The following is a 23,182-nucleotide window of genomic DNA, read 5'->3' as shown; positions in this document are numbered from 1 at the left end:
GGGTAAGGAAGGATGATGTGTAGATGTTACCTGAGAGAAAGCAGGGAGGGTAAGGAAGGAACATGGTGCATCAGCAACATTTGCATTTTCCCAAAGAAAGCCAAACAAATTTAAGTACAGTGATTAAGAGAAAGAAACATAATAAGCCCCTTCCCCAAACCCTCTTAAAATCTTAGAATTTGAAAAACAACAGATTCAAAGAGTACTACAGTAGGGCTTAAGGGTTTGTGGTAAAATAGACGACTGGAGAAGCAACCTGTTCTGAATCATTACCTAAGTAAGGATGTAAATGTTGACCTATTATTACTAAAATGTTACATTGTGTATCACTCTGATGAGTAGATCAGAGCCATCACTATTTCGTACCATAAGTGAGTTAGAGTCTGTCAAGTAGTTCTTCCAGATGGGCCCCATACAACCTCCCAGCTCCCTCACTGTGACCTCCTGCCTGCGACCTACTGGCACTGTCACCAGGTTTGTGCCCACCTGAAATCAGGGCAACAATAAATATTAATGTATCCTTGTTTTTGCTTCTTAAGATAATTCAGAACTAGAAATGGCGCAGCAGAGGCCGACACGTATCCCCACGGTGCATGTTTGACTCAGGGGCGCCCCAGAGTTGGTTATGGGGCCATGCATAGTTGAGATTGACCGTATTGTCATAAGAGATGTTCAGTGTAAATGTGAAGTAATTTGGTGTAAAAGTTAATGTAAAATAACCTAAACAAGAGATGTGTTTGTCAGAAACACAATGGCCCCTACAGCGCAGCATTGAAATAAAATTTCTATTTATCATTTGGCAAGTATAGAAATCATCTCCCTTTAAAGGTTATTACTTCCCTTGAATTTTGTCCAATCCAACCCGGGGGGGGGAGGGGGGGGGGGGGGTCTCACAGTCAATCATGACCATGTCAGACATCACTGACAACCAAGGCCTGTGGTTTAAAAGAGATCATAGCCAGTTTTTTGTTTTTTTCTTTTTCATATATCATAGCCAGAGTTGATCATGTATCTATGGACATAAGTCCACAGGTATGTAATGAACATGAAAGAAATTATAATTATATCATTTAAAAAAAAACTTTGAAAAATCAATCATTTGGGTTATAAATAATCAAATTAATAAATCTGTACAGTAATTGTGAAAATAACTTCAATTCTTGGTAAGAAAATATATAATATGAGATTTATAATTATATAAATTAGTTCCCTTGAAAATAATTGTCTGTAACAAATCTCTATTTTTAGTAGCAAATAATTAAAAGCCACTACCGTGATTGTAGATTCACCACTCAAAATGTGCAGCTCCATGAGATACACATGCATGCCAAATATATAAAGTGGCTATGTTCAATATTGAATAATTTTCTCCCTTTTTAAAGCTTATTACTTCCCTTAAATCTGTATTATTTACCGTAGACTGTAAAGGATGACCTTGACCTTTTACCACAATGTGTTTGTCAGAAACACAATGCCGCCTACTGCGCCGCTTTAATTTATTTAACAAAAATATATACGTGGGTATGTCAGATAACTATGTCCATTTAAAGCTTATTACTTCCCTTGACATTGTTTTTTCGACCCTAGACCTTGAAGGATGATGTTGACCTTGAAATTTTACCACTCAAAATGTGCAGCTCCATGAGATACACATGCATGCCAAATATCAAGGTGCTATCTTCAATATTTAAAAAGTTATGGCTAATGTTAAAGTTATTTCGGACAGACAGACAGACTGACATACTGACTGACGGACAGTTCAACTGCTATATGCCACCCTACCGGGGGCATAAAAATGAGTGAAAATCTATACCCTTATTTCTCCTCCTCATCCTGCTCTTCTAACAAATCTTATAATGAAATAACTTCACTGTAGTCAATTATGTACATGTCATCCTAATTGGAATGACTTATGAGATGGCTGAACATGCTCTCTTATAGTCAATCTTCTTGCTTCTGTTTTGGAAAAGTTATGTATTGAGGTTAAATGGTTGACTAAATAGTAGCGTCTCAGAAATTTTCTATCGCAATCTTGTACACAACAATGAATATGTTGAATTTCATGTCTGTCTGTGATGTGCCTGTTCAAAGTCCATCTTGCTTTAAATGGTTTCTCACATTTTTCCCACTTGAACATTTTGACAGATTTTAAGTAATGAGTCTAAAGTTGTAATTGAACAAAGTGAAAGTTTCAGCCCTGTTATAGATTCTTGAGGCTCTATTCCATGAGTTTCTCATGCTTTTAATGCTTGACTTCATTCTATCTCTTTTCTCATATACAGATGTCCCTTTCCACCAATATTTTATAATCCCTTGTATAAACATTAGATGGATGAGCTAAACCATTTCACAGATGAGTTAACACAAACAATTGAATACTACATACATCTCTGCGCCACTATTGTGTAACTCTATGCACCGCTTTGATTTTTTTTTTATATCATTTGGCAGATTAGTTACTTACCTACCTTTAAAGCTTATTACTTCCCTTGAATTTGTTTTTTTTTACCTTTGACCTTGAAGGATGACCTTGACCTTAACCTTTAGCCACTCAAAATGTGCAGCTCCATGAGATACACATGCATGCCAAATATCAAGTTGCTACCTTCAATATTGCAAAAGTTATGGCCAATGCACCATACTGGGGGCATAAAAATAAGTGAAAATCTTTGACTTGGCCCCACCCAAACCCCCATAACTTTTGACCCAGGGGTCAGATCAAAATTCCGAATAGTGCAGGGTCGAACATATGCTCATAGCTACCTGTACCATGTGTGTAAGTTTTAAGGTTCTAGTGCTTATAGTGTAGAAGGAGATAGTGGCCAGGACGGACAGACAGACGGACGGCGGAGATAACCACAATATCCCCACGCTTTTCAAAAAGCGTGGGGATAATAAAGTTATGCAGTGTTTTTGAAGTGGCAAGAATTTTAAGTGACAACTATACTTTTCTAAAGCAGAATGAAACATTACGCTTAGAAATATCACAATAGATGGACTGTCTAGTGAAATAACACAACTAATTAAACAGGACACAGTTTTTTTGTATTATAAATAAATATTGATTCAACCAAAGTATTATAATTTCAAAATCTTGATTATCAGTATACGTGATATATTCAAACAAGTGCTTTTAGACTGATAACTTGGTACAACCCATGCTTAGTATCTTTGGGAAAGACCACCTGAATGCTCAATGAGTGGATTGAAGACCTTGGATTACAAATGAAAACAAGCAAATTCGTCGAATTGATATCCCCCGCCATTATACTTCTGGACCAGGGCTCGACATTAAAGGTAGTCCGACTGTCCGGGACAACCAAATTGTTAGTCCGGACAAGTAAATAAAGAAATTTGCTAGTCCGACGGGACAAGTGGTCATTATAATTGCATAACTTAGAAAAAATGCCTTTAAAGCCATTATTTCTGTGGAGATATCACTCAACTTTTCCGAGTATATTTTGTACACGTTTAATCGTCGAAGCCCGAGATATTCTGATAGTTCCATGTGATACATGTACTACACTGAACTGTTCACAAGGGAAGCAACCCTTAACATTTTTTTCTTTGCCAAGATAACAAGAATATTCTCCCTTGTAAAGAATATGCATTTTACGACACCGGTACACACCGATCTTACAGACAATTAACGTAGTGACGTCCTCCCTATGTATAGAATGATTTTTTTTGTAAATATCAGTTAAGTACTGTACATATACATCACTTTTAACATTTTTTGTTTGATGTTGGCAAAACACAAGTTTTTGTCAGGTATTATGGCTTTGTATAATGTTTAAAAATCAATAATCTTGAGTTTTCCTGTTATTCTAGTCAGTTCTTTTTGTATTAAAATTGCCTACAATTATGTTTACATGTATTTTGAGTGATTCAAGTCTTTATGATTTGAGCATTTTGTATTATTTCATTATTTTGCAAAGTACTGAGCAGAATAAAGATATAATGTTCAGGACAAGTTGTTTTTTGGTCAGGACAAGTGAAATTATGGTCTACTTGTCCGACTGGACAAGTGGCCTTAAAAGTTATTGTCGAGCCCTGTGGACACAAAAGTTTTCTGGACGGATGGACAACGCCAACGTGCATCATCCTCTTATCCATATATATACTCCAGCGTTTTTTTCCCCAAAGGGGAAAGGTACCTGTACCCCTACAATTGGGAATTTTTCGAGTCGTGAAATCTTCAAATTGGGAAAAAAACGAGTCGCGAAATCAATGAATTGGGAAAAATTTGAGTCGCAAAATTGATGAATGGGGAACCTTTAAAATGAATGTAATCTATCATTAGGGGCTATATTCTGCATCACAAAGCATTTTAAACTCTAGGTTTTGACAGAAAAACTACAGTACGGTTATGATATTTTGACTATCGTATCATGTCATGTGAAAATTGTGTTATTGCCACTTCAGTTAGGATGTGCCCGTCAATTGGAAAAAAATATCTTCCAGTGATTGGCATAAGCACTGAGGTTGCATAAAAAATAATATTAATAATTTTGTTTTTGCCCTTTAAAGTCTTACAAGCCCTGCAATGTTTCTTGTGAGTTAAATTAAAAACTTAAAAACTAAACAAAAACAACAACAATGGATCTTGTACTGGTTTGACATCTTTTAACAATAGACAGTGAGAACAGTCACACGTAACCAAAATGAGTTTTTAGAGTGGAATGCTTTAACAATAATTTTCAAAGGTAAGTCTTATATTTTGTTTTGATTTTTTTTTCAAATCATCAAATAAGATATTAAGATCATCTGCCATTAAATGCTTATGTATATGTTGTAAATAACTATAGGATTTTACACCCATGTCTCATTATTTTTAATTTTATGTTAAACTTTTATTTGTTTATATCCGTATCCGAATAGTTACTGTCCGGATTTAACACTTAAAAAACTATACATAGAAGTAATATGCGCATTTAACTCAATACGGTTACGTTTTTTTTTAATGTCAACGAAAAATTAGTGTTGAGAAAGTTTATTGATGTAAGGAAGACTGGTCTTAGCGATGGAATTCTTTCACGGGAAATATCGATCACTCGTCGCGGTTATGTAATCCATTCACATTTTACACAGCGGTTAGAGTTGCGCCCCATTTGAAAAGTTTTGTTTACTTTCTACGCAACAATGTCCGGCGAAAATAAATGGCCGAAAATGAAAGGCTCGACAATATCAAAAGATATTTCCAGCGAAAATAAAAGGCACTGGCTATTGGGAACGGCACCTAAAATCGTTCGGAACGGTAGATATCGAGATTGGGAAAGGTCCGGTGCTAAAATTGGGAAGCCTCCGGTAGGCTTTGGGAAAGGTACCGTTCCCCGGTACTAGTTAAAGAAGGAAAAAAAACGCTGTACTCATACATACAAAGTTTCAATGAAATCTGTCAAAGCACTTCCAAGATATGGCTCCGGACACACAAAAAAAAGCATTTTTTCAAGATACAAGGGGCCATTACTCCGTTATTATCAGATGGTGCACAATGCCATTTGGCATGCATTATTCTCTTATTCTTATATATACTCATACCAAGTTTCAAGGAAATCCCCCAAAGCACTTCTAAGATATGGCTCCGGACACAAAAGTGCCGGAAGGACGGAAAGACAGACAACGCCCAAACAATATCCCTTCGCCTATGGCAGGGGATAAAAATACAGGCACAAATTCAAATTTGATTTCATTTCAACAGTCAATTAAGCCCATTAGCTTTTAGGCCAAGTCCACTATTTGCAAGGGTAACATTTCTTTAAGCTAGTAAACTTACCAGTTAAATAACAAATGTTAGCATTAAAGTGAAATACTTACATCCACAAAGTTTGTGTAATAAATTCCATTTATAAAATGTAGTCTAGAGGAATAAATGTTTACTTTATTTACATCAGTTACCCGTAATTACTTATTTAATAATTACCATTTTGTTGCTCTTTACCATAAGAAAAATTGAAATTAAATTGAAGTAATCTGTTTTGGCTATGAAAAATTTATTGTGAGTAGCACACAACGCTAGTCGTACAAAATCAATTTGTTTGAAGACTGATACTAGTATTTATAAATATATATTTATTTTAAAACAAACCGTTGAAATAGTTGTAGGCATTTCTTCGAAATGGAAGTCTAGTCCATTTTTTGCAAAGGCTGCTGAGAACGGTTAAGAAATGGTACACAAGTAATGAACAAAAATATATATGAATCTGTGTTAGTTTGTTTCAGTCTGTTGCACCTGGAGAAAGTATCATGAGCAAACATAGGCATATTAAGGTTGCATTTCTTTTTATATGGGACAATCAACTTGTGAGATAACAATACCTAAGTATGTATCAGTATACGGATGTTTTGGCTTCATTAAGAAAGCATACTTGTACATCGATTTCTATTACATGTAAATGGTGGTAAAAATAATAAATTTGAAAGCTTTTAAAATCCACTTTATATCTTGTATAGTATAGATAGTATAGTTCGGCACAAAATTTTCGATTAAGAAGGAGTGCTGTATCAGAAGAAGCAAGAAGAAGAGAATAAGAGCCACAGGAATTCCCTGTGGTTGTAAATCGTTGCTTTGGTCAGAGAAATTCAAGGCTCAAAAGAGACCCCGAGGCTTGGGAAGACTATTTAAAGGGATTTTTTCACGCTTTGGTAAATTGACAAAATTGAAAAAAGTTGTTTCAGATTCGCAAATTTTCGTTTTGGTTATGATATTTGTGAGGAAACAGTAATACTGAACATTTACCATGCTCTAATAAAGCCATTATATGCATCTTTTGACAATTTTAAAACCTAAAAATTATAAAGCGTTGCAACGCGAAACGATTGAATAATTTGGAGAGTTCTGTTTTTGTCGTTAAATTTTCTGAAACTACGAAGATTGCTTATATAAGGTATAAAATACGTTTAATATGTGTTCTCGGCGGAATAGCTCAGTAGGTTAAAGCGTTTTTACTTCAGGACTCTGGCAGGACTCCAGGAGTCACTGGTTCGAAACCTGCTCCGGGCAATGTTCTTTTCCTTTTTTTAATTTTATTCTTGATTTTTTACTGGAGCTTTTACGATCCAATGTTTACATTTATCAATATAAAGCATTTAATGAATAAGTTAAAAAAATGCCAAAATCTGTGAAAAGGCCCCTTTAAGATCGGTTAAATACATCTGGGGTAAAATTTATTGATTTCCGATCTTTTGTGGTTGTTAATATCTGGCGTTATCAATTAAAATTGAACCTTACATATTTTGGAAATTGTTGAGGATATCCTAAACTAAAGCCAGTAAAGGCTAAAGTTAATGACATGCTAATTAAGCTTGATTGGTCATTGTCGGCTTGGGTACTACTTACATGTACCCCGGGTACTCTTAAGTATACTTACATGTACCCGGGTACGGTAAATATACTTAATCGTACCCGGTCGATTTTAGACTGTACTCTAGTTATATTCCTGCCCAAAATCCGATGTCGTAAAACGCGCTACCGATTATCTTAAAAAAACTTCTCTTTTAACAAAACTACATCAACATGCAGATTTATTTTGGCCCAATTTTAAATCCGAAATTCGGCTATGTTCCCAATCCCAAAAAGTATACTTTTTTCCCAAAATGTGGCAAAAAATTCCCTATTTCCAAAATAAAAGTTTTTTTTTTGTTTTTTTTTTTAGAAAGTGTCTAATGCGTATTTTATCTCAATTTTAATTCAATTACATCTAACAAAGTATTACATGATTTTGTTCTTTTAATTTGAATGATTATAAAAAGTTATAGCAAATTAAGTATATCCCTAATCAGCGGACTTTTCATTTGGAAAAAAAAAGGCTAATGAATTTGTTTTCCCAATATCATGAAAATGCCGATAAAATTCCCAATTCCAAAGCCATGGGCTATCTTCCCAAAAAGTGGAAAAAAAACCTGACATGCTTTTTGAGTATGAGTTCCGCTAATATAGAGGCCATCTTACAGAAAATTGACATACATGTGAATATAATAAATTTCCAAAAGTAGCCGACAAAGACCGATTTAGCGTTACATTTCCCGGTTACGTTTTAGTATATTTACCGTACCCAGGGTACATGTAAGTATACTTAAGAGTACCTGGGGTACATGTAAGTAGTACCCGAGCCGACAGTGACCGATCGAGGGCTAATTAAAGTTGTGAGGAAAGGTGATTATTTCATACGATCATATCAAACTGTAGCGATTTGAAACGAAAAAAACAACTATCGTTCAATATTTCGTTTAAAATAATAATAAGAGTTATATTTTTCGAAACTTCAAATTGCAACCTAGTTCGAACCCTAACATAGTTACGAATGAACCGTGGTACGAATATTGTTATTGGAAAATGGCTATTAAAAACAAGAAAATCCTTTCAAAAGATACAAGCTATTTCAAGCCGTTTTAATATAAGAGTTTTCCCAGAGCCGGTTGCCCCTAATATCAAAGACATTTCCTATTTTGATTAAACAATCGTCGCTTCTCCGTTTCGCGAGTTAACATCTCTGAGTGATCTCCCTTGTGTAAATATTTACCATCACGGGAGGCAACCATGTGATGTTAGATATTAGCTCCCTTGAATGCTTGACGATTATGTCAACAAAGTCTTGTATCACTGCATCAAGTTAAGACTGGTTATGGAACTTAAAAGGTTTCGTTGTTGTGTCCTTTTGATACTTTTTACCTCACTGTATGATTGTACAAATAAACCTACAATTTAAAGTCAAAGACGTTCTTTGAACATGACAAATGCATTCATTAATTGATTGATTGGAATGCGTGCATGTCATATGGCTATCGTTTCAATTAGCATGTTGTTTTTCTTTTCTGACTGCACAGCAGGTCTATTCAGCAAACAGCACGGCTACACTGGTTTGCTTAAGTTTCTCTAGCTGGGCTCACACCCATGACCACCAGAACACTAGCATGTCCCACTCACCCGTGTTCTTTTCACTAATATTTTCCAATTCGAGTGTGTAATTAGTAAACTTTTTAATCACCTGGAATTTCGAAATGCTCATAAGGAGGTTTGCATAAGTTTTTTTAATGAATTTATTTGCTGCTAAATATTAAACAATAATTTTTTTATCATTCGCATAGTGTCTGCAATGGAAAGAAGTTCATGTATACTCTAGACAGTTATTGTGATAGTTTTAATCACACAACACATAGTTGTTTTTGTGCAATGTCTTGTGTCAATTTTTTATTGAAACATCTCCTGCTTAACTGCTTGGCAGATTATAACAATGTTAAAATGAATGATCCAAGGCTTCAGTCTTTATATCTTTCCTTTCTTCTGCATATGTAGATATGTAGGTAACCAAGCCCAGGGGTCACATTCTTTATATTGACTTATATCGTAAATGCCTAAAAAAAAATCTTGGAAAGCACACCGCGATTCAAGGGTTTAATATTTGGGTTGTAACATAATTTGGTGGTCCGATACCAAGTTTGTTCAAACAATACCACTGGGTCAAAATTGGCTCCATCCTTGGGTTATTTGTTTTTCTTATATTAACATGTATATTGTGAAAGTGTTAAAAAATCTCTGCAAGCGCAAGGTCCAAAGGTTTAGTATTTGGCTTAAATGAAATCATGGTCCTCTATTAGGTTTGTTCAAATCATGTCCCTAAGAATTGCATTGTCTTACCCTAGGGATTATTTGTACTCCTAATTGTATATGGTAAAAACTAAAAACTTTAAAAGGCTTCTCTGAAACCGTAAGGCCCACAGGTTAGGCACTTTGCATATAATATGGTATGGGGGTCCTCTACTGCGTAAGTTCAAATCCTTCCCTGGGATCAAAATAGGTCATGCCGTGAGACTCGCTTATTTTCCTTATATTTATCCAATGAAAACTTGTTAAATCTCTAAAACCACAAGGCCCAGAGATTTGGTATTTGGCATGTTACATCGTAAAGTGGTCTCCTACCAACTTAGTTCAAATCATGCACCTGGGGTCAAAATTGGCCACTTACTCGTACATATTAGTTTTTATTATATGAACAAAGTAATACCTATTCTGAAACCGCATGGCTGCGAGGTTGGCTAAATGCATTTGGCATGTTACATCATATGGTAGTTCTCCAGCAAGTTTGCTCATATCATGCCCAGGGATCAAATCTGGCAATGCCCTAGGAGTAACTTGTTTTCCTTATGTTCATTGCAAAAACATAAATTATTCTCTGAAACTGCAAGGTCCAGAGGTTTGGTATTTGACATGTTGTATAATGTTACTTTACCTAGTTTGTTCAATTCATGCCACTGGGTTCAAATTTGCCCCATCCTGAGGGTAAAATATTTATATTGAGTTTTATAGCAAAACAACTGTAAAAACTGTCTCTAAAACCACAAGGCCCACAGCTTTGATGTGTGACATCCGATAGTGATGTGCAATGATTATTCAAATCATGCCCCTGAGTTTGAATCAAGCAAAATTTTTGTGGTCACACAATGAACACGAGGTTATAGTAAATAACTTTAACAATTTTATTGTCTGAAACTGCAAGGGTTAGGGGTTTAATATTTTGTGATCTACATGATATGTTAAGATCATTCCCCGAGGGTTGAGCTGGCATCACCCTGTGGCTATCTTATTTCACATATATAAATTCTATCAACTCTCTTCAAGAAGGTAAATAAACATTATAGTAACCAGCATTCAGGTGATTAAAATATAACGTTATTATTGTTTATCATAGGATACTAGTATATTAATTTTACAACACTTATTTCAACAAATTTACTAATTTTGTCACCTTTTTCTTTGCCTTTTTGAGATTTTTTTAATCTTAGAAAAAAACTTTTTAGTAATAGATTAAGCTTATATATAACATGTTAGACTATTCTCATTCATATTGGATAGACTATTGCCACTTTTACTCCCTTTTGAATGCAAAGTTATTCAATATAGTTCAGTTTACGTGTGTTTCATTTGTGTGTTATTGTTATTTTAGGTTCGCTGAATTTTATGTCCCCTTTCAAAGAACTTTCAGTGCGACTGTTCGAAATTTCCGGTCTTTTTTTAAATTTGTCAAAACTTGTGTTTTTCCATAGGTCGCATAGTAAATAACTTCAAAAATTTTCTTTCCTGAAAATCCAAAGGTCAGAGGTTTAACACTGATGTGTGTAACATTGAATAGTACTCCTTTTCTTAGTTTTTTTTAGCTCAACTGAGCACTTAGTGCTCAATGCAAACTTTACGGATACTGTATTTTCCGTTGTCCCTCAGTCCTTGTGTGCGAAAAGGTTTCTTCAAGGTAGCGCACCTCTAATGGGCACATATCCAAATATAATCTAAGTAATTATTTTCTTAATCAGCATCATTTCACTGAACTACATGCAAATTTGTAGGTAGGCTTTCCATGCTTTTTAAAAAAATATACCGATTTTTTCAAAACCACCCCCACGCTCGGCTTTTGTCCAGTTTATTTTCACCCCTGGAGTATATAAAAGTTCCATAATTCATTCAAATTTCCAAATATGGGCATGTAGTTGGTGTGTACAGATACTGTAAAGGTGTTTAAAGTTTAAACAGGATGAAATAAGTATTCTTTTACAGACATTTATTTTTTACAAATTTTTATCTATGGAAGAGCGCCATGAAATGCAAGTGATTTCAGCCAAGTAAAAATTGGGTCGGTTAAAAACAAAGTGTCATAAAATTCATAATAGTATCATTTAAGTCATATTTTTAACTTAGTTTTTATAGAAACACTATATACAGCAAAAATACCAAGAAATAGACAGATTTACCGTTTACTTTTTGAAATAAAAATAAAAATGCAACATGCATGGTTCGTATTTTCAACAGTAAATCACCCAATTTCGCCATAACGTTGTTTAAATTTTAATAATTGAAGAATGTGCATAAAAATTGCAACATATTTAACAATAAATATAGCTTATATGCCATATTAAATCAAATTACGCTAGAAAATAAATAAAACGCGTCGCAAAAAAGTATACGTCGTCGGCAGGACTCGAACCTGCGCGGGAATATCCCAAAAGATTTCTAGTCTATCGCCTTAACCACTAGGCTACGGCACCTAATAGTAGGCTCTTCAACCTTCGAAGAAATCGCGGGAAATCATTAGAGGTGCGCTACCTTAAGCGACAACGTCCCCTTGACTGCTTGACAGATTTTAACAAAACTTCATAGCAATAATCCTTGGATGATTCTCTTTGAAAGTTGTTCCAATGGTTCTGGTCAGTTGCATACTATAAAGGTTACAGGACTTAGGTTTAAAAATGAAAAAAAAGTCCTCTGTGAAACAAGTGTCAGAGGTTTAATATTTGGTGGGTAACTTTGTTCAGTGGTCCTCTTCTAAATGTGCCCAGGGGCCACGTGATTTGTATAGACTTACATGGTATATAACAAGGATTAGGGGTTTAATATTTAATGACAACCAATGTTTGACTATCCTCTACAAATTTGGTTCCAATAAAGCCTCTGTGGTCAAAACTGGCCTCTTCCTGGGGTTAATTGTTTTCCTTACATATAGAGTAGTGCTCAAACGGGTACCCGCAAAAAAACGATTCCGCGGGTCAAAAAAAATACCAGCGGATCCGGGTCAAAGTTTCTGCGAACGGTACCGGTTAGGGTCGCAAGCTACGAAGTACAAGTCTACATGTTAAACGTATAGTCAAATCATCTCTTTTAAACAAGTGAAGTAAAATAACATCCGTTATCATTTTACGCAGTGTAGTTGATACAAATAGTCATAACTGAATAGAAGTGACACACCAAAAGCATTTAAGGGGCCCTTTTCACAGATTTTGGCATGTATTGAAGTTTGTCATTAAAGGGGCCTTTTCACAGATTTTGGCATTTTTTAACTTATTCATTAAATGCTTTATATTGATAAATGTAAACATTGGATCTAAAAAGCTCCAGTAAAAAATCAAGAAGACAATTAAAAAAAGAAAAAAGTAACCCTAAACAGGGCTCAAACCACTGACCCCTGGAGTCCTGGAGTAAAAGTCAACCAATAAGACCACTCGGCCATCCGTGCTCATCCAATAAATGATGTATTTTATACTTAATATAAGCAATCCTCGTAGTTTCATAAAATATAACGACAACAACAGAACTTTCCAAATTATTAAATCCTTTCGCGTTGCAACGCTGTATAATTTTCAGGTTTTTAAATCGTCAAAAGATGCATATAATGGCTATTTAAGAACATGGTAAATACCCAGTATTACTGTTTCCTTACAAATATCATAACTTAAATGAACATTTGCGAATCTGAAACAACTTTTTTTATTTTGTCAATTTACCAAAACGTGAAAAGACCCCTTTAACGTCGAGTTTAATTTGTTATTCACATCCCAAAATTGCGACGTTAAAAACGAAAATTGTATTATAAAATATATTGACTTCAAAGAAGAAAAGGCAGTTAGAGCTTACAGTGAAAGTTATTTTGGCTTCTCTCCTCAAAATAAGACATGCTTTATTTTTGCTTGAAATGTTGTTTTTCCTATACATGCACCTTTGATCGCTATTCCAAGTAATACTAATTTACATTTGCTGATTAAGTTCAACGACGTGTAAACCTTATAAATAGTTATATGCGGTTCAGTATTTCATTCAAAATTAAATAAATGAAAACAATAAAAAGTATAATATTCTAAACAATAAACAATATTTAAGAACGCTAAAACATGCTATGACAATTCATGTAGTTTTATTTTAATTGACTTGAATCGAGGGTACACAATCTTCTCTACAAACCCAAAGCCAATATGTTTTGTATTTGGAATGCAACATGGTATAGTGATTTTCTACACAGTTTTTCAAAGCACCCTCAGGGGACTCACCATTTGTGTAGACTTATATAGTAATTAATTTTCAAATATTCTCGGCAACTGCAAGGGCGAGGGGTTTACTAATTGTGTTTAACATAATTTGGTGGTCCTTTACCAAGTTTGTTAAAATCATGCTCCTGGGTTCAAAATTGACTTCCTCTTATGGTTTACATGTATTCATTTTACTTATAAAGTAGAAACAAAAAAAAATCTTTTCTGGAAATGCTAGACCCACAGTTTTGTTGTTTGGCATGTAACATTTTATATTGGTCTTTTGCTGAGTTTATTCAAGTTATGTCCCTAGGGTCAAAACTGGCCACACCCCAGGGGTGAACAGATTTATATACTGCTTTGCATTGACCGTTCCAAGGCGGTGACTCCAGCTTTATTCATATTTTGTGTATATGTTGGTTTGTATTGTGCTGTTTTGTACTGGTTGGGCAATCGGTCACTTGCCTTAAATAAAGGACCAATTAATTGTTTTAATGAAAATTCAATACTGATCCAGCAGCTGGAGTTTCACTTCTTTATATTATATAGTTTTATAATAAATAACTGAAAAAATATTCTCTTAAACTAAAAAGGTCAGGGTTTCAATATGTGTTGTGTAAAATTATTTGGTAGTTCTCTACTTAATTGGATTGTTTACATAATGACCATGTGGTCAAAACAAACCATGTCTTAGCGGTCACATGATTTACATACACTTTTAATATCTTCTTTTTTAACAACAAGGGTAAGAGGTTTTAATTTTTTGTTTCAATGTTTTATGGTGGACCTCTTCTAACTTAGTGTGTTAAAATCATGCCCTTGTGGTCAATATTGGCCCCACCAAAAAAAAAATATATGGAAAAAACTTTAATTTGCTCTTATGCCGGCGCAGTCCAGATAAAATCTGTGTCAAACAGAGTACTTAACTTAGATTAAAACTACAGTTATGACACAAACATCACACATTTCTGCTCTAAACAGGTTTTACCTATTTGTCTCAGGTGGGCGATATAGGGTCTTTAGGCTCTCTTCTTAAAGGGGCCTTTTCACAGAGTTTGGCAGATATTGAAGTTTGTCATTAAAGGCTTTATATTGATCAATGTAAACATTGGATCTAATAAGCTCCAATAAAAAAAAAACAAGAATAAAATTAAAGAAACAAAAAAAAAGAACTCTCAACTGGCCTCGAACCACTGACCCCTGAAGTAAAGGTATAACACTTAGACCACTCGGCCATCCGTGCTCGTACAGTGAATGATGTATTTTATACTTTATGTAAGCAATCCTCGTAGTATGTCACACTTAATAACGACAATAACAGAACTCACCAAATTATTCAATCGTTTTGCGTTGTAACACTTTATATTTTTCAGGTTTTTAAATGATCAAAATATGCATATACTCGATATTGTAGAACAGGGAAAATGTTCAGTATTTCAGTTTCCTCACAAAGGTAACTACAACGAAAATTTGCGAGGGCTGAAACAATTCTTTTTAATTTTGACAATTTACCAAAACGTGAAAAGGCTTCTTTAAGGTTAAATGTCCGATTGATAAAAGAGAATTCTTGGTTAGTTTTAAATACAGATAGATTTATTAAGCACAGATAAGAAATCCTGAACCAAAGGCTTCTGCGATTGGTTCATGTTTGCGTGCTGAGCAAAAAAAAGTTCTATAGTTAACGCTTACCCTGTTTTTGCAACAACAGCAACAAAGAATTGCAATTTGGGTCTGTCAGATGTGTTTGTAATACTTGTCCTCGATAAATCGTGGTGGTTAGAGGGAGTCACGTACAAGAGGTGGGCCTATTTGTGAAATGATGCCAAGGCCCTTTTGATTGGGGAAAAGCTGCTTTGATTAAAATTGGGCATGTGTTTTTACAAAAAAATCTTTAAATTAGAGAATACAAGTGCTTATACATTTGAAACTGATGCCGTTCTTACATTTAATGCCACTAATTAGAGAACGTGCGACTATTATTGGTATTGATTTAGTTGCATGTGAGCAAAGTTTGTGTTATTTAGTTTTGCATTATTTTCTACAATGTATATTAGAAATATACGGTGTCCACGAATTACACAAATGTAACTTGATACAATAAAAATAGTAACTTTGGTCAAAGACACAGAACCAAATACAAATAAAAGTAATAAAAGTGTAAAAGTGTAAAAACTTGTTTAATCAGTTGTTGATCAAACGTCGTCTTCTTTAAATTGCATTTATTGTTTTCGATCCGGCGCGGGTTGGCATTGGGCATAATTATTCATTGGGATCTTTAATTCGTGGATCGTCTACCCACAAAATCAACACACACTCATATCATAGGCATAACCTTGATTTTACAGGACTGGTATTCAATTTCTCCAAGCATTTTTCTCATAATGATCTGTATAAGTTTTAAAAAGGTGACACTTGTACCAGACAAACAGGATGAACATAAAATTACATGACGTAAATAAATAAAATAACGTCATAGTTCCACACCTGAAAGCTTTATTAGGGCAATTCTGAAATAAAGCTAAGCTCACTCATCAGGGTTTTGTTTAACAACGCACACCTGATGATGGGATTTAACTAATATTTGTAATGGGGTTGTTTGTTTCAGGCAATGAAATAACGCTATAATAGGAACCATGTCAAAGCCACATTTCACCCGGCTGTCTGCTCAACTGACCAGGCTGCGAGAAAATGGGCACCTGTTGGACGCAAGCATTCCGACACAGACTACCAGCGTTGCTCTTCACAGGCTTGTGATTGCATTGTTTTCACAAGAGATACGACACAAGTTGATCCAAACTGGAAAATGTGACCTCAGCTTAGTAGATTACAGTCATGCAAGTGTAGACAATATAATACAGTTTTTGTACGGAGGTGAGGGAACTATTGGACCCCTATGCACTAAAATAATTCAATCTCTTCATCTGGATTTATCTGTTGATAAAACCATTACAAACAGGAGAGTTTCTAAAGGTAGTCAAAATACCGAAGACGATGACAATATAGAGTTAAAATACATGAGGATTCTTACCTTTGAAATGGAAGTGCCAAGGCTATTAGAAGCACAAAGACCATTATCAGACGTCAAAATACAAATTGCAACACATACACATAGATGCCACAAAGTGATATTATCAGCAATGTCAGAATACTTTGAAGTTATGTTTTCTTCAGGAATGAAAGAAGCCAGAGATGAAATTATAACTCTACACGGGATCAAAAACAATGTCTTTAAGGATATTTGAATTTTCTTTATACAGGCCATATCTCCATCAACAGCGGAAATGCACAGGCTATTTTATCAACAGCGGTATATCTTCAGATAACTTCATTGCAAAGTCTTTGTGAACATTTCTTACTTCCGACTATTGATAATACCAACTGTATTGACCTTTTTAAATATGCTGAAACTTACAACTGTGTTCTTCTTCAAGCAGGATGTTGGGACTACATACTGGACCACTTTATTGAAATAAAAACATTGAAGCTGGTAAAGTGTTTGCAGTTGAATGACATTCACAAGTTAATAAAAGATGACAATTTACACGTGAACAGTGAAAATGATGTGCTTAAGTTTGTTTTGCATTGGATTGAAAATAATAAAGACACTGGGTCACTTGAAAATCTGCTTACCCATGTACGACTTTCGCAACTAGAAACAGAACAGCTGAAACATCTTATTTGTCATAAAGTTGTTGAAAGTAACCCACAACAATATGCCTTAGTGAAAGAACTGTTAGATGCAAGGAGTACAGGTATGTGCCCGAGTCAACATACACGTAAAGAAAAATGTTTGTTGGTGATGAAAAGGTGCTGGATCACACGCGGTATTGAGATGGCATGCTACAGCTTATCACGCAAATTCTGGTATGGACTTAACACCTTTCCATCTATAGCCGGAGGCAGCGGTTATGCTTCCTGCTGTAGCAAAACTAATGTCTATGTCACAGGTGGAAATCAAACCCTCCGCAGCTTCTACAAGTATTCCACTGCTTTAAATGCCTGGACAGAACTTGCCGAAATGAATGAGAATCGATGTTCCCATGCTATGGGATGTGTAAATGATGTTGTGTATGTATTAGGTGGGTCAGATAAATCATACAACAGGGAAACTGGGGGATGGAATGCACTATGCTCTATTGAAAAGTTTGACCCCAAAGTCAACCAATGGATTACACTTAAGGCTAAATTAAATATCCCAGTATTTGATTCAGCCTATGCTTCTGTTAAATCTAAAATATTTATGTTTGGAGGTTCACTTGGTTCAAAGGTTGGAGTGTACTTGAAGGACATTCAGTGCTTTGATATCGCACTGGAGACGTGCACGACCTTGTACCATCACTTGCCCATGACCCTTAGCCTTGGAGCTGCCTGCACAAACAACAACGATGTGTACATCGTGTGTCCAAATGGAAACGTTATCCATTTCAATGAAGAAACATCACCACCGAAAGTGTTTTACGAGAGCACAAAATCTCAACTATTGGGCTTCACTGCCGTGTTCATTGAGAATAAGATCCTCGTCATGGGTGGATATTCATCGATAGGCGAGACTGATGTTGTTAGGAAGATTGATATTCTTCGTAAGAACTACGCTTCTGTTGATGAAACAAGACTGCCTTTTGAAAAAAACTCTAATGAGCTTTTTGCTGCTGTCATGCATGTAGATAGACGGTTCTTAATGGCAGAAATTGAAAGAAACAAGAAGACACCAAGGGGAAAAGGTCAAAAAAGAATCTGATTGTTCCTATTCTGTTTCTAAATTGTTTATATATCAATATAACTTTCTTAAAGGGGCCGTCCAACATATTTTGGCATTATTGAAGCTTGTCATTAAATGCTTTATATTGATAGTAGGGATGTCAACGAATATCCGAATATTCGGTCCCAGACCGAATATTCGGATACAGTTTTCCGAATCGAATATTCGGAAGAAAAAATAAAAAAATCGAGTAATTTCAAAGACTTTGTTTTCGTGAAATTTGCTTCAAACATTGTTAAAAAAAGTTGTTCCTCGTGTCATAATGTTTATTCCTGCTACGCGCGATAATGCGTCGCTATGGTGATGACAGTATACCGGTCATAAATCCCGCTAATTGCCTAACAAAGACAGACACTTTGTGTCAAAATTATGATAGGTGCAAATCGCGTCGGCAATCAAAACACCGACCTGCACTTGATCCAATGACTCGAATTACATTTAAAATTATCAAAGATTAAATGAGTAAAGGAAAAAACAACTTGGTGTAAAAAAACGAATAAGACCGTATGGCAATTAAACCACCGACCCGTCTTGATCTAATAACTCGCATTACATTTAAAATGATCCAAGATTAAATGAGTGAAGGAAGTGCCGTCTTGGTGTGAAAAACACAGAGATCGTATGGTTATAATCACGTTGTCCAATCAAAAAAGCTTTTAGAAAATAATTTAATCAACCTCTAACGAGTATTTGCGTATCGTATGGTCCAAACTTTAATTTATTACTCAATATTCAATCAGGTATTATACTTCAAGAAATGTTTTTGGTAGTTCGCCCTCATTTAATTGAAAATATTATAATTGCTACACGCACAAAGTAAATCTCTGTCCAAGCAAAATGCCACCTACGCCTTCCGATGCTTGGAAGTATTTCACGACAACATCCGATAAGAAGTCGCCGATCCAAGTGACTTAAACGTGGCAACTTTAAAAGACTGACTGTTTAGTCTGTTAAACAGGTTCAAAGTGTGTTGCGGCTATGTACATAATTCGTTTAAGTTCTGTTTTGTCATGTAATTATTTTGCCGTCATGTAATATTATGTTTCTCGTTCTATTGTTAATGTACAATATTATTAGTTTAAAAACAGTTTTTGTCATTCAATTTTAACAATAAAAAGTACATGTAATCAACAAAATCAGCTTCGAATTATCGACGGCAATGCTGTGTCAATATTTAGTCATTTCCGGTGCACTTCCGGTAAAAACGAAAGTAGAATTCTTGGAGTAATGGTACGGTAAACAAAGTTGACTTTTTTGCAACAGATGTTGACCGAATATCCGAATATTCGTTCGGAAGGATGACCGAATATTCGAATACCAAAATCGGTATTCGTTGCCATCCCTAATTGATAGATTAAAACATTTGAACTAAAAATCTCCAGTAAAAAACAAGAATACATTTATGGGTGAATATTTGATTAGGTTCCATTCTTAATAAAAAAAAAAAGTAAAGCAGTGTCGACAGACCGTTTATCAGTTACGTACATGTCAGACGGACGTCAACCTAAGCTGGGCACAACATAATGTGACCCAGATCGCGATTATGAAGGCTTACAAGTATTTGACGCACGTCAAAAGCTGCGAAGAGAACACCGTTACGGACATAAATACTTGTTTGATAATATTATTTTATTTCAACTTAATTTAAATGAATTTTTTAGCGTTGTTTCATTGTATAAAGTGATCATGAGTGGCTATTACATCAATTCCAAATCGTCAGTGACTTTATTAGAACATAAGTGCGTAACGGTGTAAATACACATTTTAATTACGTTTTACAACTTTAAGAATTTCTATAAAATGTTTGGGTACATGTTTATATACTAAATTCTTCTTTCATTGGACACCTTTTTGAAGACTTTATGATGTTAAAACACGTTTGCAGTTTTTGTTGAATCTTAATGTATATAAAAGTCTTCTTTTTATGCGGCGTAACGGTGTTGTCACATTTGTAACGGTGTGGACAGATTATCTTATACTTTCATATTCTTGCTTATTCGCATCGTGTTTTTTACTAGAAAGTTTGTCAGATAAGTTCCATGTAACATTTGTGGTGTTGTTTGAAAGAAAATCGACGATATGAATACGAACTTTATTCGCATCATATTGTTTGTATAAATTTGTCCACACCGTTACGATGTTGTCAACACCGTTTCTCATTCAGCGTAACGGTGTGGAACGTAACGGTGATGACATTCGGGAATTCTGACAGAACTGATTCCAATTGTATTAATTCTCCATTTTTGTCTGATAAATTCCATATAAAATTTCCGATGTTGTTTAAAAAACAACCGGCGATATGAAAACGAAGTTTATTCACACCATAATGTGTGAATATATTTGTGCACACCGTTACGATGTTGTCATCACCGTTACTCATTCAGCGTAAAGGTGTGGACCGTAACGGTGATGACATTCAGGCATTTGATCATCCACAAACAGCATGCTACTTGTCTCAAAAACACATTACGCACACATTTTTTTGTGGCATCTAAGAATAAATAATATTTGAAAATCATAAAAGAACAGGAAGTGGAAATAACAAAGAAAATGGAAGAACGGTGTTGACACTAAATAAAAGTACGTTCAATATTTTACTTACTTTTTGAGGATTTTCACATTTTTCGCGCTGTTCATTTCTTCATTATGACGTGACAAGGTTGAAAGAATGTTTACTTTTCGGAAAAAGTTGTATCCATGTATCATTCCCGTGCGGTAGATGAAATTTTCTTCGTAACGGAGTCGACTTGAAAAATCACGGACAGAGCCATAACTGACCATTTATAAATATTCTGCATATAAAGCTACTAAATGTAACTGTTATTAAGTTAAGTTTAAATATATTTAGCTCCACATGATTGTTTTTTAGCTCATCTATTTTTTGAAAAAAAAATATGAGCTATTGTCATCACCTTGGCGTCGGCGTTGGCGTTGGCGTTGGCGTTGGCGTCGGCGTCCGGTTAAGTTTTGCGTTTAGGTCCACTTTTCTCAGAAAGTATCAATGCTATTGCATTCAAACTTGGTACACTTACTTACTATCATGAGGGGACTAGGCAGGCAAAGTTAGATAACTCTGGCGTGCATTTTGACAGAATTATGTGCCCTTTTTATACTTAAAAAATTGCAAATTTTGGTTAAGTTTTGCGTTTAGTTCCACTTTTCTCAGTAAGTATCAATGCTATTGCATTCAAACTTGGTACACTTACTTACTATCATGAGGGGACTGGGCAGGCAAAGTTAGATAACTCTGGCATGCATTTTGACAGAATTATGTGCCCTTTTTATACTTAGAAAATTGACAATTTTGGTTAAGTTTTGTGTTTAGGTCCATTTTATTCCTTAAGCATCAAAGCTATTGCTTTCATACTTGCAACACTTACTAACTATCATAAGGGGACTGTGCAGGCAAAGTAATGTAACTCTGACTGGCATTTTGACAGAATTATGTGCCCTTTTTATACTTAGAAAATTGAAAATTTGATTAAGTTTTGTGTTTAGGTCCACTTTATTCCTACAGTATCAAAGCTATTGCTTTCATACTTGCAAGATTTATGAACTATCATAAGGGGACGGTGCAGGCAAAGTTATGTAACTCTGACTGGCATTTGGACGGAATTATGGGCCCTTTATACTTAGAAAATTGAAAATTTGGTTAAGATTTATGTTTTGGTCACTTTACCCCTAAAGTATCATAGATATTGCTTTCATACTTGGAACACTCACAAACTATCATAAGGGTACAGTAAAAGGACAAGTTGCATAACTCTGGTTGTCATTGTTACGGAATTATGGCCCTTTTTTGACTTAGTAACTTTTAATATATGGTTAAATTTTGTGTTTCGATCCACTCGAAGTATCAAGGCTATTGCTTTCAAACTTCAAATACTTACATGCTATCATGAGGTTACTGTACCTGGCAACTTGAATTTTACTTTGACCTTTGAATGACCTTGACTCTCAAGGTCAAATTATTAAATTTTGCTAAAATTGCCATAACTTCTTTATTTATGATTAGATTTGATTGATACTTTGATGAAACTACTCTTACCTGACATACCACAATAGACTTCACCCAAACCATCCCCCGTGCCCTCCCCCCCCTCCCCCCCCCCCCTAATTTTTTTTTTTTTTTTTTTTTTTTTTATAAGATCATCTCACAAATGACCACCACACCCTCACACTATACCCCCACCCCCCCCCCCAAATTTTTTTTTGATTTTTTTTTTTTTTTTTTTTTTTTTTTAAGATCATCTCACAAATTATCACCACACCCTCACACTATACCCCCCCCCCCCCGATTTTTTTATTTTTTATTTTTGTTTTCGCTTTTTTGGAAGATAATGTAATAAATGTCCACAACCCCACACTATACACCCCTCTTCACTCCACTCCTCCCTCCTTTGTGATTGAAAATGAGAGTCCCTTCACCTTTAAAAAGAAAATAGATGAGCGGTCTGCACCCGCAAGGCGGTGCTCTTGTTTTTAATTTTCGTTTGACATTCTTTTATAAAGAAAATTACCCTTTTAGAATTCGGACAACACACCGTTACTAAAATACATGGGGGTTAGTTGCTTCGACAAAGCATAAAACTGCTTTAAGCGTGTGATCTGCTAAGAACTCTTATCTAAAATTGT

General features: G+C 35.0%; 3 protein-coding genes across 7 annotated transcripts in view; 2 read left to right on the top strand and 1 right to left on the bottom strand.

Annotated features, from left to right (window-relative positions):
* The window catches only part of LOC127866782 (ADP-ribosylation factor-like protein 16), a 15,071-nt gene extending 6,556 nt beyond the window's left edge, over positions 1-8,515 (bottom strand). Inside the window, exons 1-3 of the mRNA XM_052407588.1 lie at positions 8,374-8,515; positions 6,089-6,150; positions 367-486 (exon numbers count right to left, since the gene is read on the bottom strand). Coding sequence (XP_052263548.1) covers positions 367-486; positions 6,089-6,150; positions 8,374-8,440 — 249 coding nt within the window. The 5' untranslated portion in view covers positions 8,441-8,515. The remainder of the gene's footprint in view (positions 1-366; positions 487-6,088; positions 6,151-8,373) is intronic.
* Positions 1-23,182, top strand: part of LOC127866769 (kelch-like protein 21) — a 141,268-nt gene that overhangs the window by 96,603 nt on the left and 21,483 nt on the right. The window lies entirely within an intron of this gene.
* Positions 17,621-18,526, top strand: LOC127869682 (kelch-like protein 24). The gene has a single exon (XM_052412340.1). It carries the CDS (start codon positions 17,621-17,623, stop codon positions 18,524-18,526), a length of 906 nt encoding a protein of 301 aa, XP_052268300.1.

Source organism: Dreissena polymorpha, chromosome 2, assembly GCF_020536995.1.
Source record: "Dreissena polymorpha isolate Duluth1 chromosome 2, UMN_Dpol_1.0, whole genome shotgun sequence".
Classification (NCBI taxonomy): Eukaryota; Metazoa; Mollusca; class Bivalvia; order Myida; family Dreissenidae; genus Dreissena; species Dreissena polymorpha.
The sequence above is the reverse complement of the archived record's forward strand: the minus strand, read 5'-3'. Positions and strand labels throughout refer to the sequence as shown.

What these genes read in the sequence shown, in the direction of transcription:
- LOC127869682 (XM_052412340.1), top strand. Translation starts at nt 17,621, where the DNA reads ATGGCATGCTACAGCTTATCACGCAAATTCTGGTATGGACTTAACACC.